The sequence below is a fragment of the Mytilus galloprovincialis genome, chromosome 7, assembly GCF_965363235.1.
Source record: "Mytilus galloprovincialis chromosome 7, xbMytGall1.hap1.1, whole genome shotgun sequence".
Lineage (NCBI taxonomy): Eukaryota > Metazoa > Mollusca > Bivalvia > Mytilida > Mytilidae > Mytilus > Mytilus galloprovincialis.
Genome location: NC_134844.1, coordinates 60,614,956 through 60,631,657, shown reverse-complemented (window position 1 = coordinate 60,631,657; position 16,702 = coordinate 60,614,956). Strand labels below are relative to the sequence as shown.

General features: G+C 32.0%; 2 protein-coding genes across 3 annotated transcripts in view; one reads left to right on the top strand and one right to left on the bottom strand.

Annotated features, from left to right (window-relative positions):
• Positions 1 to 6,566, top strand: part of LOC143083408 (histone-lysine N-methyltransferase SETDB1-like) — a 62,725-nt gene extending 56,159 nt beyond the window's left edge. For both annotated transcript variants that reach the window (XM_076259661.1, XM_076259660.1), the window contains exons 29-33: positions 515 to 586; positions 1,495 to 1,608; positions 2,037 to 2,140; positions 3,796 to 3,884; positions 4,897 to 6,566. In XM_076259661.1, the coding sequence (XP_076115776.1) occupies positions 515 to 586; positions 1,495 to 1,608; positions 2,037 to 2,140; positions 3,796 to 3,884; positions 4,897 to 5,014 (497 nt within the window). In that variant the 3' untranslated portion in view covers positions 5,015 to 6,566. The remainder of the gene's footprint in view (positions 1 to 514; positions 587 to 1,494; positions 1,609 to 2,036; positions 2,141 to 3,795; positions 3,885 to 4,896) is intronic.
• A 1,791-nt stretch (positions 6,567 to 8,357) lies between these two features.
• LOC143083407 (uncharacterized) lies at positions 8,358 to 11,361 on the bottom strand. The gene is made up of 2 exons (XM_076259659.1): positions 11,005 to 11,361; positions 8,358 to 10,056 (listed from the first exon to the last, which is right to left on the bottom strand). Exons 1-2 carry the CDS (start codon positions 11,213 to 11,215, stop codon positions 9,707 to 9,709), a joined length of 561 nt encoding a protein of 186 aa, XP_076115774.1. The 5' UTR covers positions 11,216 to 11,361; the 3' UTR covers positions 8,358 to 9,706.
• Between the last annotated feature and the right edge of the window lie 5,341 nt (positions 11,362 to 16,702).

Here is a 16,702-nt window from a genome sequence, read left to right as displayed (position 1 = left end):
GTCCTATTGTGTGAGCTTGACATATTGTCCTATTGTGTGAGCTTGACATAGTATCCTATTGTGTGAGCTTGACATGGTTTCCTATTGTGTGAGCTTGACAAAGTGTCCTATTGTGTGAGCTTGACATAGTGTCCTATTGTGTGAGCTTGACATAGTGTCCTATTGTGTGAGCTTGACATAGTGTCCTATTGTGTGAGCTTGACATGGTGTCCTATTGTGTGAGCTTGACATGGTGTCCTATTGTGTGAGCTTGACATGGTGTCCTATTGTGTGAGCTTGACATAGTGTCTTATTGTGTGAGCTTGACATAGTGTCCTATTGTGTGACCTTGACATAGTGTCCTATTGTGTGAGCTTGACATAGTGTCCTATTGTGTGAGCTTGACATAGTGTCCTATTGTGTGAGCTTGACATAGTGTCCTATTGTGTGAGCTTGACATAGTGTCCTATTGTGTGAGCTTGACATAGTGCCCTACTGATATTTTCTTATACATATTGTACTTTACCTATTTTAGGTACTACTCTTGCACCAGATGAACCTAATTTAGAAGATGTTTATCCAGATGAGGAAGGTGTTAAAAGATTTGGTAAGATTTAATATGCTAAGAGCTGTTCCAGGTAGATTTAAACACATCAGGGGATGGGATCTCAAGGCACACAAATTTAAAAATTGTGTGTGGTTTCATTTTCTTTAGAATTGTGTAAGAATTATAAGTTAAATTTAAATCCTATATTACAGCTGAGTCCATAAAAGGTGCTTGAATCAACTGATTTTTAAACTGCCCTAATGTCGTGTTTAATATGTATAAGAAGATGAATGCCAACGAGACACCTCTTCATTAACATACCAAAGTCACAATTTGTAAAATTGAACCATTATAGGTCAAAGTTCTATGTTAGTTATACCAGAAGATAGAAGAATTCTTCAATTTGTTTACAATTAATTTTCATCTGTCATATTTTATAAAATTCCTTTTGTCAACATCACTGTTGAGATAGTTTATATGTTAAATCTTAATTATAAGAATATCAGCAACTGATAATTTATTGTGTATCAACTAGTGGCCACAAAAGATAGTTTTCAGTGAGAGCATATCATCATTCATCAACTAAACTATCATTGTGTATCAGTTGGGCACTTGATAAGTTATTTCCTGAGGATATGATCTACAAAACAATCAGTGTGAATCCACCAGTAGGCCCCTGGCAATTGATTGGATTTTGTTGGAGAACTAAATATCCTGTAAATATGATCTACAAAACAATCAGTGTGAATCAACCAGTAGATAGATTTGGTGGTTTGAAGAGAAGCAAGAATTTCATTAAAAAAATGCTTACTTAAGGATAATCATCATTTTTCAGAATCTATTACTTATATGAGTTTGTTTTTTTTTTCATTGGAAATTTGCTTATAATTTTAGCCATGTATTAAATATCAAGAAGAAGATTAATTCAACAACATTATTAATACTACCGGTACATTTTCTATTTATAGCAAGAAGGAGTACTACAGCAAACAAGACTTCTCGGTTTAAGAATCTACCTGATCCAAGGAAGAAATTAACAAATGTCAGAATGGAGGATGTCACCAAAGAGGAAGAGGAAGAAGGTAAAGTAACAAAAAAAAAATGAATAAAACTGCATTCTGGGAAATTATACCATTTACTGATTTTTCAAGGAAGAATATATACAAAATTGCATTTTTACATTTTTTTTATGCAACTGGATGCAATCCTTGTCATAATTTTTTTATGCAGTCTTCAAGGTCCTTAGGGGAAGAGTGGAAGGACCTTTATCAAGAATTCAGGATTGAGCCTTTTATTTTGTGGAAATTCAGGAATAACCAGTTTATGATGTATTTTCATAAGAATTTTAAATGTTGCATTTATTTTGTTTGGAATTTGGAATGACCCCTTTTAATTCAATCTTACTATAAGTCATATATAATGTATCATGAAGTATTAATTATTCATAATTCACTTTTTACAAGCATTAATATGGTTGGATAACAAAGGTTTTTCATTCTTTTTTTTTCAGAAGAACAAGAAGATATGATATCAACTCGTTCTTATTTCCAAGACGGACAAGAATGTTACATTATGGATGCTAAATCAATGGGTAACATAGGAAGATACCTTAATGTAAGTTGTCATAAATAAATATGAATTTTTATCTGACATGATAATTTTTACAGCACTGGGCCGATAAGTCTGCTGGTGGACTATCCCTGGTCCCTGATGGTATCATTAGCTCAGTAGATTCATAACAGTTATAATTGCTACTTTTAATTACAGTGTATATTTTAAAAAATCAGGTGGGACATTTCACAAATGTTTTTCATTTAGTCTTATTAGATTAAAAAATACTGTTTAATTTCTTGTATAAATTGTTTCACTTTTTCGCTATTTTGGATATTTTATAGCTAATTACTATATATTTATAGATTATCGTTGGTTATCTCAACGAGATTGATTTTCTCACTTGAGCCGGTCACGGCAAAAGCGAGAAAAGCAATCGAGTTGAGATGACCAATGATAATCTGTTTATCGCTATTTTACCTATGACGACATTGTCTATTTCATGTCAAGTAAATTTCATTAGCAACGCCACGTGGCTGCTTAGTTTCTAGTGATAATTATCCATCTCAAGCGAGTAGCATGATATGAAAAATTATCACAAAAACAGATCAAAGGAAAAATGCACAAAATAGAGATAATATATATTATTTATAAAGATAGTGTCTCATTAACCCTATCTAGGCTGGGTATTTGTCTTATTTTACTATTGTGCAATGTATATTATATAATCTATAAAAATCTGTAGACAAGTATGTGACACTTCAATAAAATAAATTATTAATATATTATTATAAAAAGAAGAGGTGGTGTGATTGCCAATCAGACAACTCCTCACAAGAGAAAAAATGACACAGAAATCAATAACTATAGATCACTGTACGGCCTTCAATAATGAGCAAAGCCCATACCATAGTCAGCTATAAAAGGCCCCTAAATTACAAAAATTAATGTAAAACATATAGTATGTGCTTTTCCTCATTGTTGAACCATTATGTTGATCTGTAATTTTTAACACCCTTTTTTGTTTTTTGTTCTTTGGTGGATAGTTTTTACCTTATTGACAATCACATCACATCTTCTTACCATATTTCTATTCTGAATAATGTTAAGTCTCAATATTATGATAAGTGACTTTAGTTTTTGTATCACTTCCATGTGCAATAAACATGGTTGCTGCCACTAAATTGGTTATTTTATGGAAATTTTGCAGCTTTTGATTATCATCTTCAAGGTGAGCGATTCAGGCTCTTGAGAGCATCTTGTTTTCTCCAATTCTTACACGATTTATCCCTTTCCTGACACGTTGATTATTTTTATTTAATCAACGTGTGGATTGTTTGATCTCAGTTCTTCATTGGTCAAAATTTCGATTATGACGTTGAATTTTCTTGCTTTCCTCTGAATTTCCTATTGTGATGGCACGAAAAAAGGTGACCATGCCTGATGACGTCACATAGAAAGAACACATCTTTTTGCAGATCATTTGAAAAGAAGTATTGAATTTGTCTGCATATTGTTTAAAATCATTAGAGAAACAGATTCCACTACCAAATCTCATGTTACATGATATTTATCCACTCGACAATTAAATTTTAATTATTTAAATGCTCGAGTGGATAAATATTGTATCACACTCGATGCAGTAGTAGAACCTTTATTTAACTTTATGGCAATAATTGATAAAACAATTATTTATTATCTTCATTTTTTATTTATAGCATAGCTGCACACCAAATGTATTTGTACAGAATATATTTGTTGACACACATGATCTCAGATTCCCCTGGGTCACATTCTGGGCAGGACAGTAAGTATATATTTTAATATAAACTCTTTTTACAAATAGAAATTGCTGTTTCAGTCTAATTATATAATGCATTGTGGGTATTATTTTAAAAATGTACCCAGAATCTTTTGGTTCTGTGAACAATGACCTTAACAGTGGATATCAAAACAAATGCAATATTACTTACGTTTAGATGTACAAACAATGAAATTATCCTCAATGCTTTTAGATCTTGAAACCCCAAATCAAGATTTACTATGGCCACTTTTTGGGGAGGACAGTTAGTATGTTATACAGAGTCAAAAAAGTGAGATAAAGGTATGCTTTTTCCGGCGTCAACCCCATCAACAATGTATTAGTTTGTGATTAGGTCTAGTTTGTGGTGAACCACTAGTGGTAAGTCAAAAGTATTTGGTATGCAGTTGTATTAACATTGACATTTCTAATTACCATGGAGATTATTTGACCCACCCCTCTCAGTTATGGTTCACTGACTTTGAAATTTTGCTTAGTTTACCTGTATTAGTTTGTGTTTAGGTTTGTTTAAAGGGAACTACTTATGATATGTCAATTGTATTTTGTAAACAGTTGCATTAGCATTGAAGATACATTAACATATAATTTGGTTATACATCTACATTGGCTAGAGGTATGGGGAGGGTTGAGATCTCACAAACATGTTGAACCCCGCCGCATTTTTGCGCCTGTGCCAAGTCAGGAGCCTCTGGCCTTTGTTAGTCTTGTATTATTTTAATTTTAGTTTCTTGTGTACAATTTGGAAATTAGTATGGCATTCATTATCACTGAACTAGTATATATTTGTTATGGGGCAAGTTGAAGGACGCCTCCGGGTGCGGGAATTTCTCGCTACATTGAAGACCTTTTGGTGACCTTCTGCTGTTGTTTTTTTCTATGGTCGGGTTGTTGTCTCTTTGGCACATTCCCCATTTCCATTCTCAATTTTATACACACAACTTAACTTTTGATAGTATTTTTAGACACTTTATTAGATTATTTTATAATTCTATTACAGATATATACGTGCAGGAACAGAATTGACATGGGACTATAACTATGAAGTTGGCAGTGTGCCAGGAAAAGTTCTTTACTGTTATTGTGGTTCATCAGACTGTCGTGGAAGACTGTTATGAAATTATTTGGAAGTTACAACAAGGGACCAGTTCTTAAGTGTTCAGCTTAATTCTTTAAGTTGGAGTGTTTTCTCAAAGTTTACAAGTAATAACTAATTCTTGTAGTTTGTTTATTTTTATAAAGTAATTGTGAACTAAATGAATTATATGTTGTTGCTAAAATATGATACGAGAATTAAATTGAAAAGTGAAAAATGAATTTTGAAACCCTTCTTTAGGATGAGTGATTATCGTATTGTACAAAATAAAGTTATAATTTAAGTTTTAAGATGCAACTGTCTTCTTTAATTTCATGGAGTCAAGTACTTTTAGTTTGGTCTTGTTAAATAAAAAATGGTGATTTTCAATTCACACCATATTTTTCTTCCTTTTTTTTCTCTGACGATTTATTTCAGTACTGTCAAAAACTAAATCTAATTTTTTTTATAGAGGAATTGTGAAAATGTGTTCATATTACAATTCAAATGATTTATTTGAGAAAGAAATTAAGGAATTTATCTAGTATGTATTTTTTTTTAAATAACTTGTCATTTCTTGTTTAAAGTGCTATATTGACGTATCTTCTTCTAAGTCAGTTTTATGAATGTAATTACTGTAAAATATTTTCAATGAATTGTGTTTTCAATTTTATGATTATGAATGTGAATGTGTTTGACTGCACTTGAAATCATAAGCGTATTCTGAAAACAAATTTACTGTAGTGAAGTTTATAGTCAACAGTGGAGTTATAAGTCTTTAAGACAAATCAAGTGTATTTGTATGACTGTCACGCCCTTAGCAAGTATTTATTTAGAGTTATTATGGTTATACTTCAATCTGAATTCTTTAATAATATTTTTGGTGTTTTCAAGAGAGGGTAGTTTTCTTTCAAATCCTCACCTTTTTAAGAAAATAATCGGCATTAAGTCATGAATTATAGAAATTACCACTTTTGGACTTTTTGACAAACCCAATGTCCTTATTTGCATTTTATGGAAAAAAACATAACCCCCCTTCACATAAAACATTTGTCTGACTATTTATCAATGAACTTTCAACTATTTAGAATCAGTCACATGACATGAAAGATAAATATGTGAATGTATTGTTAAACACTGAAGCATTTATTGTTTTTAAGCATTTACAGCAAAATGATTTGAGTGTGCGGGTAAATACCTTTGGCTATCTTGCTTGCTAGCTGAAACGTGAAATCATTATAAAGTTAGATTACTCTCTTTCGGGAGAAGTCTAGTCCTACATATTGATAGATTGATTGTCTGTCATACTTTAAGTCTACTCATAAAGAAGGCTATTATATCTAACCTAAAAATGACTTCATTGTTCAGATAGCAACCTTTATCTACACACTCAAGTTATTTGACTGTAAATGTTTTAAAAAGATCTGGTATTGATGTATGTACATGATTCATGAGTGTCTGTTTTTCATTAAACATTTAAATCATGACATGAAAGCCATAATCATTTCTAAATATTCATGTGTTCATTTGTTGTTAATTGTATTACATGTTTATGTATATTTGTGCATAAGTCAATTAAATTTTTACAAACAGTCTGTGGAGTATTTATGAATCTTTCTCTTATTCTTAGTCGATCTATCGTTTTCCTTATTTGTTTATTATTGTAATCAACATGTGGTTCTTTGTTGTTAAAATTTAATTATGATGTCAAATTTTCTTGCTTCCTCTGAGGCTCTGTAATCCTCGTTTTGACATCATTGCCCATCATGCAATCATGCCTGACGGTTTTAAATAGAAAGAACATAATTTCTTTTTGCAGATCTTTCAACAAGAATGATAATTTTGTCAGCAAATCGTCTAAAATGTCATAGAATAACAGATTCCACTTACAAATCTTGTGCTGTGCAATACAAAAAATATTCACTCTCGATAGTTAAATTTTAAATTATACAAGAGTGCACACGCTGAAATGTCTCGCCTTCTATACTAATCATTGATATTATGTTGATAGTCTTAAATATAAAGCTTTATTACAACTGTCACATAAACTCAACATTAACCAAGAAAACGAAACATTGATCAATGAACCATGAAAATGAGGTCAAGGTCAGATGAACCATGCCAGGCAGACATGTACAGCTAACAATTCTTCAATACAACAAATATAGTTGACCTATTGCTTATAAATTAAGAAGAACAGACCAAAACACAAATACTTAACACTTAGCAATGAACCGTGAAAATGAGGTCAAGGTCAAATAAAACCTCCGCAACTGACATATAGATCATAAAATATTTCCATTCACCAAATATAGTTGAACTAATGCATATAATATTAGAAAAATAGACCAAAACTCAAAAACTTGACTGACCACTGAACCATGAAAATAAGGTCAAGATCAGATGACACCTGTCAGCTAGACATGTACACCTTACATTCATTCCATACACAAAATATAGTAGACCTATTGCATATAGTATTAGAAAATAGACCAAAACTCAAAACTTTTACTTTGACCACTGAACCATGAAAATAAGGTCAAGGTCAGATGACACATGTCAGCTAGACATGTACACCTTACAATAATTCCATACAACAAATATAGTAGACCTATTGCATATAGTATAAGAAAAACAGACCAAAACACAAAAACTTAACTATAACCACTGAACCATGAAAATGAGGTCAAGGTCAGATGACACCTGCCAGTTGGACATGTACACCTTACAGTCCTTCCGTATACCGAATATACTAGACATATTGCTTATAGTATATGAGATATGGACTTGACCACCAAACCTTAACCTTGTTCACTGATCCATGAAATGAGGTCGAGGTCAAGTGAAAACTGTCTGACGGGCATAAGGACCTTGCAAGGTACGGACATACCAAATATAGTTATCCTGTTACTTATAATAAGAGAGAATTTAACATTACAAAAAATGTCAACTTTTTGTCAAGTAGTCACTGAACCATGAAAATGAGGCCAAGGACATTGGACATGTGACTGACGGAAAGTTCGTGACATGAGGCATCTATATAAAAGGAAGAAGCATCCAGGTCTTTTACCTTCTAAAATATAAAGCTTTTAAGAACTTAGCTAACGCCGCCGCCGCCGGATCACTATCCCTATGTCGAGCTTTCTGCAACAAAAGTTGCAAGCTCGACAAAAATGCTCTGCTAGACTCAAGTATTATATTCGAAAATTTAACTGTTTTGAAGCATTGTCTTGACTGGAGGCAGTGGTAGAATCTATATTATCATGATAATTTCTATCTAGTGCATAGGATATGACTTTACCACAAGGAAAGCACCAATGTATAGATTTCTGCTTTTGTACTTAATAACTTTTGTTCTGACTCCAGATTGAATTAGAGTGAGCTGTTTTAAACATCTTGACTTCTTGAATTTTTTGCAACATACATTACATGAATAAATGCTTTCATCTGTATGTTTTTTCTGATGCTCCTTAAAAAGGCTTTTACATTTAAATTCTTTTCTACATGGAAAACAAAAAAAATGTTGTCTTCGTTTGTTTAACTTTTGCCCTTTGCATAGGTTTCCTTTCAGTTTCAGTTTATGTAATTCCAGCCCGGACCTTCTTGAAATTTTTTTTAGGTTCTCTTCGTTTGTGTCTATGTTATTTGCTCTCAAACCAGTCACATTTTCCCCGTCTTCATTCAAATCATTACAAACATTTTCTACTATTTTTGTTAAAATGCAGTTGATTGATTGCTTGTTGTGTTCTCTGTTAATTCACTTCCTTTTCGAACGTCTTTTAAAACAACGTAACATTCTTTGATGTGTGGGTTCACCTTTATGATTTTTGCACTATCTTTCCTACTATATTGAGTGTCTTTTAGAACAACATTACATTCTTTGATTTGTGCGTTTACATTTATGATGTTGCACTATCTTGCCTACTATATATATTGCGTGTCTTTTAGAACAAGTTACATTTCTTTGATTTGTGGATTTATAGTTATGATATTTGCATTTTCTTTCCTACCATATTGACATTTTTGATCACCCTTGTCACATAATGTCCCTTCTTGTTGACAATTAGATTCAGAATCTATCACACTAAATGTATAGTTTTCAGAAGCATCCTGATCATCCAATTGGTCACTTTCATTGTTGTATGGTGTAACAGAGTTCAAGTTATTGAACTGATCTTTCATTAATCTGAATGTTTGCTGTATTTGAGAATCTTCAATATTTTCACTATTACTTTTGCTTTTTGTTGTTGAATGCATTTTATTGAACTGGTCTTCGGTTAACCTATATGGTAGATTTATTGCAATTTCACTTAATAAATCATTAACAGTGGTGTCTGTTATTCCGGTTGTAGAGTCAAACAACTTATTCCATGGCGAATTCTGACTTGTTTCTATCTGGTTTTCTATATATCTTTCTTCTAGGTGTTGAGTATCAGTTGTATTTGTTTGAATTTCGGTGATTTTGGGTTTTTTTCTTAATAAGAGTTGTGATAATTTCAGTTGTACATGTTGTACATTCAGTAAATTCATTACAAGGACAATTCTGACTTGTATCTTTCTGGTTCTCTTTATTTGTATCTCCTAGATGTTGACTCTTGGTTGTGATTGTTTGTTTTTCAATAACTTTAGGTGTTTTCTTAATATGAGAAGTGCTTGTGTCCCACAATGTACTATCAAATATGTTTTCTACATGTCTCCTTTCACTCGTACGTATCACTTTAATTTTCATGTTTATTTACATTTTACTTGTACTTGATGCTGGCCCCATATGTTTTACATTCTGGTTTCTTATCTGAAACATTGACCTTTTTATTTCCCTTACTTTTTTATGTGAACTTATCTGGTCTTCTGTAGTATCCTTTTCTTTCCATGTTCTACCTGATGTGTCTTGATTAGTAGCACAATCGTTGTTTATAAGTGATGATCTTATTGCTTCATCCCTGATACCAGTAGTTATTTTGGCCTCAGAAAACAAATCAACATCTGGTATATCAATAGATGTACCTTTGTTGGTCACTGCAGTTATTTCTTCAATGTTCTGATCATCATTTTTGTTTTGGATACTGGGACTTGCATCATCATTCTCTGAAAATGAACAGGACAGTACATGTAATTAAAGAACTTAATAATCATTTTGGCCTCTTTAATCTCCATATTTTTCAGGAAATGTTATACTAGTAAATTATACTAATCAATCAGTAAAATAACAGTTGAAGTTTGCTACTTAATTCTCTTCTCTCTGATCATTGCTTTAATTGACCTTCTATAGTATTGAATGTTATCAAAAAATTGATGTATTCAATAAATATACTTATCATAGATAAGATATCAGGTTTAATTTTTTTTAATGCCAAATGCATGTTTCATCCACGGAAGACTCATCATGCATTGACTCTCAAATCAACATTTTTCAAGTTTTTTTTTTTTTTATATATATATATTCATGTTTCTTTTAACATGTTCTAGGAGCTAACTGGTTCTTTTACAAATATCATATGATCAAAGGATAATGTAAGTGAAGTTTTCTGCAGTTTATCAAATAGATCAGTAAATGTTTGACTGCTGTAGACTCAAGTCATGTTTTTCTACTGTTCAGTTGGCACAAATGTGTTATGTCAGGACCTTTCACCTTGTTATGTGGTACAGGATTTCTTATTGATGAAATCTGAATTGTGATCTCAGGCCTCTAGTTGCTAAGATCTACATCATTTGGTATCTAAGTAGTTGTTTCATTGGAAATCATACTTCATATCTTCTCATTGATTTCTTTAACTGCAGTGTAGGTTAAATATATATAAAAAAATATATATCTAAAAAACTTTTGGTTTAACTATATTTTAAATTCAGAAATTATTGCTATTATCATTAATTTTCTTTTTGCGATTTGAGAAAAAGTTACAGTCATACAGATATATATGTACCAGATTCAGAATGTTTCCTTAATTCAATTTATTGCGATACTCAAGGAGTCGCATATTATATGCATCAATAAAAATCTTGAAATAATTTCTAAAATTACAGAACTAAACATACTTATTTCTGTACTACAAATAACTTGACCAGAGCTGTCTGTTTCAGAGCAAATATTCATGGTCTCCTTGTTATCTTTAATTTGGTCCCCAGAACTACAAACTTCAAACCAGAGAGTGTCCCATGTCAAAATTTCACCTTCAACTTTAATTTCATCAGATGATCTATCCTCATTTGTCTGTAAAATATCTTCTTGGAGACTCAATTCCATCATAAAAATGATTTTTCACTACTGCCAAGTAAGGATGCTATTGGGAAAATGAGTGTTTAGTCTAATTCCTATAAACTTGTGATTATTTCATTCTGGCTTTAAACTTATGACACCCTGCATGTTCTGTCTTTCTAGCATCAATGTTAGTCAATTCTTTTGATCTCTTTTGGTTTTGCTTTGTTTCCGATTATCCAAGTAAAGCACCTGAATTGTTGGAGTTTATTATTTGCTAAGACACAGATATTTTTCAGCATGCTCAGGTAGCTTTATATTCAATGACATTATTAAAACTAAGAAACCATTGGATATATTGCACGGAAAGCAATCATTTTCTGATATAATTCACACTGGTGTGAATATTGGAAATGACTTCAGTTCCACTCAAGAGCTTCTCTTGTCTGTTCATCTGAAATAATAGAAACCAATATTATTGACCAGTTTATAATTCGTTTATGTTGATCATTGTCATCTTAAACCATTTTGACACAGATGTGTTTCGAAAAAAAAGAGAAGTGCCTTAATTGTCAGGAGTGCACACAAAAATTGGTACAACTGGGGAATAGAATATTTTTGAGCAGATGACTTAATTATACCATTTTCTACATAAAAAAAATGCCCTTTATGCATACCAAGTATTTGTTTCCCTTTCAATCATTGATAAAAGTAAACTTTAAATAATTCATCATTAATGTTTCTTAGCTTATTTTGTCAATATTGAACCATGCAATCTGCTAAAAGCGAATAATTATTTCAATTTTTCACTTTTATTAATGATTGAACAAAAAAAATCATATTTTATATTTGTTATATATCTCAGAGCTTGTGTCCCATTAAATTGTACCATTTTATAACAGTGTCATAGATTTTAAAATCTTAGATTATGTTCTGATGCATTCTAGTAGACTGACCGATTTTAGAAGTAATTTGTTATAAATTCTTATTTTCACCTGAGACTACTTTAACACATGTGTTAAAGTAGTCTCAGTTTTCACTTTGGCTAATAAATTATTATATGTATCTCAAATACTGTAGGCTGTTTTCTTATTCAAAAACTCGTATATTAGTAGGTGAGACGAAAAACATCACGTTTTATACATGTACTCCCTTTTCATGTAATCCACCAACTTAAATGCATTAATTCCAATTCCAGAATACTTGATGACACTTTTAAGAATGACGTGCCAATTCCATCAACGACGATTTGTCAGATTAGGATCAAGTTCTGAACAAAGAAAACATAGCTTCTTTGTAAAAACCATCACATACTGGAATGAACTACTGCCTAGCCTATTGGACATTGATGACTATGAGACATTCAAGACTAACCTCATAGCACACAGATATCCATAAATCACTGAGCACACAAATATTTTAAGTTTGGTTTTTTTTTTGGCACTCGGGCACCTGTACATATGATTTTAATATGGCACATTTTGGATGACGCAACTTTAATTTTAACATATTCGTGTGGTGAGCCAATCGACTCTTTACTGATTACTCATGTAGATGTAGATGTAGATGTAGATGTAGCAGTTATTTGATTCTTTTATGTTGACCATATGCATAGATCAGGGACTTTCTATACTAACGAAATAGAATAGAAAGTCCCTGCATAGATTTATTACATATATGTGTTGACCGTGAGTGGACATTTTCCGGGATGATAATAGAACGTTTCAAAAGTGAATATCAATTTTCCTCTTTACAAAAGAACCGGCAAAATATATAAAAATCACTATGTTGCTAGTGTCGGTAAAATAGCCATTTCTATACTAGATATATGAAGTTTTGTCGGCTAGAATTAAGATATGTCCACTCAGTGGCGGCAAAATAGCCACTGCCTTATATGTATCTTTAGACATTCCAGATGATTTTAAATCAGCTCAATTTCTGATGATTCATCTAGCCAAGGATTTGTATACTACGGAAATTTAAGATATTAGGGACTGTATTTCCCTTGATCTAGCTAGACCCTGATTAACTAATTATTTCAAAATTTGACTGCTAGGTTAAAAAGATATTTATGATGCTACAATTAACATCGTGTAGGCGACATTTTATATTCAGATTGTCAACTTGTCAACCTGTCGAGCTGGTTTCTAGCTTTTCCAATGTAATGTTATCAAATTGTCGAACACTGAGTAGTTTTCATGTCAAAATTGTTCCACATTTTTCATATCGGACTCCGAGCCTTCTTTATCTGACTACATATACGGTATGGGCTTTTTTTATCGCTTTTTTTTCTGATACCATATTTTGTAATAACTACATACTGATGCGTACTATAGTATATATCCTTTTGCAGACACCTAAAGCTTATAATCGCTAACAAAACATAAAAAAAAATATATAGAATACCGAATGCTTAATGTTTTTATATAAAAAAGAAGATGTGGTATGATTGCTAATGAGACAACTCTCCACAAGAGACCAAAATGACACAGAAATTAACAACAATAGGTCACCATACGGCCTTCAACAATGAGCAAAGTTTATTCCCCTTAATCAGCTATAAAGAGCCCCGAAATGAAAATGTAAAACAATTCAAACGAGAAAATTAACGCCTTATTAATATAAAAAAAATGAACGAAAAACAAATATGTTACACATAAACAAACAACAACCACTGACTTACAGGCTCGTGGTTTGGGACAGGCACACACATACATAATTTAGCCGGGGTTAAACATGTTAGCGGTATCCCAAACATCCCCTAACCTGGGACAGTGGTATACCAACTTACAATATAAGAACGAACTATAAAAATCAGTTGAAAAAGGCTTTTGCCAATTTAATAATTCGTGTCAGTAGTTTTAGACTTATTCATGTGTATGCCAACGTAGACTTTTTCATTGTATAATGCCGATTTGTTTCCAAACAAGTAAGCATGAAAACCAACGCAACCAGTGTCCCTCCCAAGCTAACAGAGTTGAGGACATGTGTTTGAAATATAGTATAGATGATATGTCCCTCCCAAGCTAACAGAGTTGAGGACATGTGTTTGAAATATAGTATAGATGATAGATATAGGGAAATTGGGAAAGGTGGTTACCTTAGACCAATAATTGCATAATTCACGTTTGCTTTTTGTTTCAATCAGTAATCGATGTGAAAGGGAAAAATGTTCAGTATCTCTTGCCGAAAAATAAGCGAGGCCCTGCGGCAAACATTAAGTTAAACGCAAGCTTGCAGCAAACATTTGATGCAAACTTGCCGCAACCATTTTACCATGCAAATAAAGGTTACGACAAGCTTGCTGCAAACATAATTATGCAAATTGGATTTGCCACAAGCTTGCAGCAATTGTTTGCTGCAAAATTGCTGCAAACTTGCCGCAAACTTGCAGGAACCACACATATACCAATGTCATGTGTGAGGACACGTTCAATTTGTCTCTTTCAAATTATACATCAACATTTTTAAAAATAATTCCTGCCTGTATACAAACAGTCATTGAAAGAATTCGTGCGAACTTAAAGATTTAAGGAAATACATACATGCATTTGAGTTATGAAAAAGGGGGCCGAGGTCATTCTCAAATGACATCACCTACCACATATTAAGAAATGAAAAAGGATAAATCTCAAATGTGTATTATTGGGTATAAAGCTAGGTAATAATTGCATTACAGAATTGCACTTAAATTTAATAAACATGGTACAGTACATCAGTTACAAAAGTAAAACTTATAATAGCTAAAGTTTTTCAAACACACATACAATGTATATAGTTGCTGTAACTTAATTATGTATGATGTGACATTAATCATTGTATTAAAACATGCAGTTCTATGAATTATTTGTACTTACAAAAATACATATGGTTTTGCTTTGTTTCCGATTATCCAAGTAAAGCACCTGAATTGTTGGAGTTTATTATTTGCTAAGACACAGATATTTTTCAGCATGCTCAGGTAGCTTTATATTCAATGACATTATTAAAACTAAGAAACCATTGGATATATTGCACGGAAAGCAATCATTTTCTGATATAATTCACACTGGTGTGAATATTGGAAATGACTTCAATTCCACTCAAGAGCTTCTCTTGTCTGTTCATCTGAAATAATAGAAACCAATATTATTGACCAGTTTATAATTCGTTTATGTTGATCATTGTCATCTTAAACAATTTTGACACAGATGTGTTTCGAAAAAAAAGAGAAGTGCCTTAATTGTCAGGAGTGCACACAAAAATTGGTACAACTGGGGAATAGAATATTTTTGAGCAGATGACTTAATTATACCATTTTCTACATAAAAAAAATGCCCTTTATGCATACCAAGTATTTGTTTCCCTTTCAATCATTGATAAAAGTAAACTTTAAATAATTCATCATCAATGTTTCTTAGCTTATTTTGTCAATATTGAACCATGCAATCTGCTAAAAGCGAATAATTGTTTCAATTTTTCACTTTTATTAATGATTGAACACAAAAAAATCGTATTTTATATTTTTTATATATCTCGGAGCTTGTGTCCCATTAAATTGTACCATTTTATAACAGTGTCATAGATTTAAAAATCTTAGATTATGTTCTGATGCATTCTAGTAGACTGACCGATTTTAGAAGTAATTTGTTATAAATTCTTATTTTCACCTGAGACTACTTTAACACATGTGTTAAAGTAGTCTCGGTTTTCACTTTGGCTAATAAATTATTATATGTATCTCAAATACTGTAGGCTGTTTTCTTATTCAAAAACTCGTATATTAGTAGGTGAGACGAAAAACATCACGTTTTATACATGTACTCCCTTTTCATGTAATCCACCAACTTAAATGCAATTCCAATTCCAGAATACTTGATGACACTATCAAGAATGACGTGTCAGTTCCATCAACGACGATTTGTCAGATTAGGATCAAGTTCTGAACAAAGAAAACATAGCTTCTTTGTAAAAACCATCACATACTGGAATGAACTACTGCCTAGCCTATTGGACATTGATGACTATGAGACATTCAAGACTAACCTCATAGCACACAGATATAAATCACTGAGCGCACAAATATTTTTATTTATTTTTTTGCACTCGGGCACCTGTACATATGATTTTAATATGGTACATTTTGGATGACACAACTTTAATTTTAACATATTCGTGTGGTGAGCCAATCGACTCTTTACTGATTACCCATGTAGATGTAGATGTAGATGTAGTAGTTATTTGATTATTTTATGTTGACCATATGCATAGATCAGGGACTTTCTATACTAACGAAATAGTATAGAAAGTCCCTGCATAGATTTATTACATATATGTGTTGATCGTGAGTGGACATTTTCCGTGATGATAATAGAACGTTTCAAAAGTGAATATCAATTTTCCTCTTTACAAAAGAACCGGAAAAATAAATAAAAATCACTATGTTGCTAGTGCCGGTAAAATAGCCATTTCTATACTAGATATATGAAGTTTTGTCGGCTAGAATTAAGATATGTCCAATCAGTGGCGGCAAAATAGCCACTGCCTTATTTGTATCTT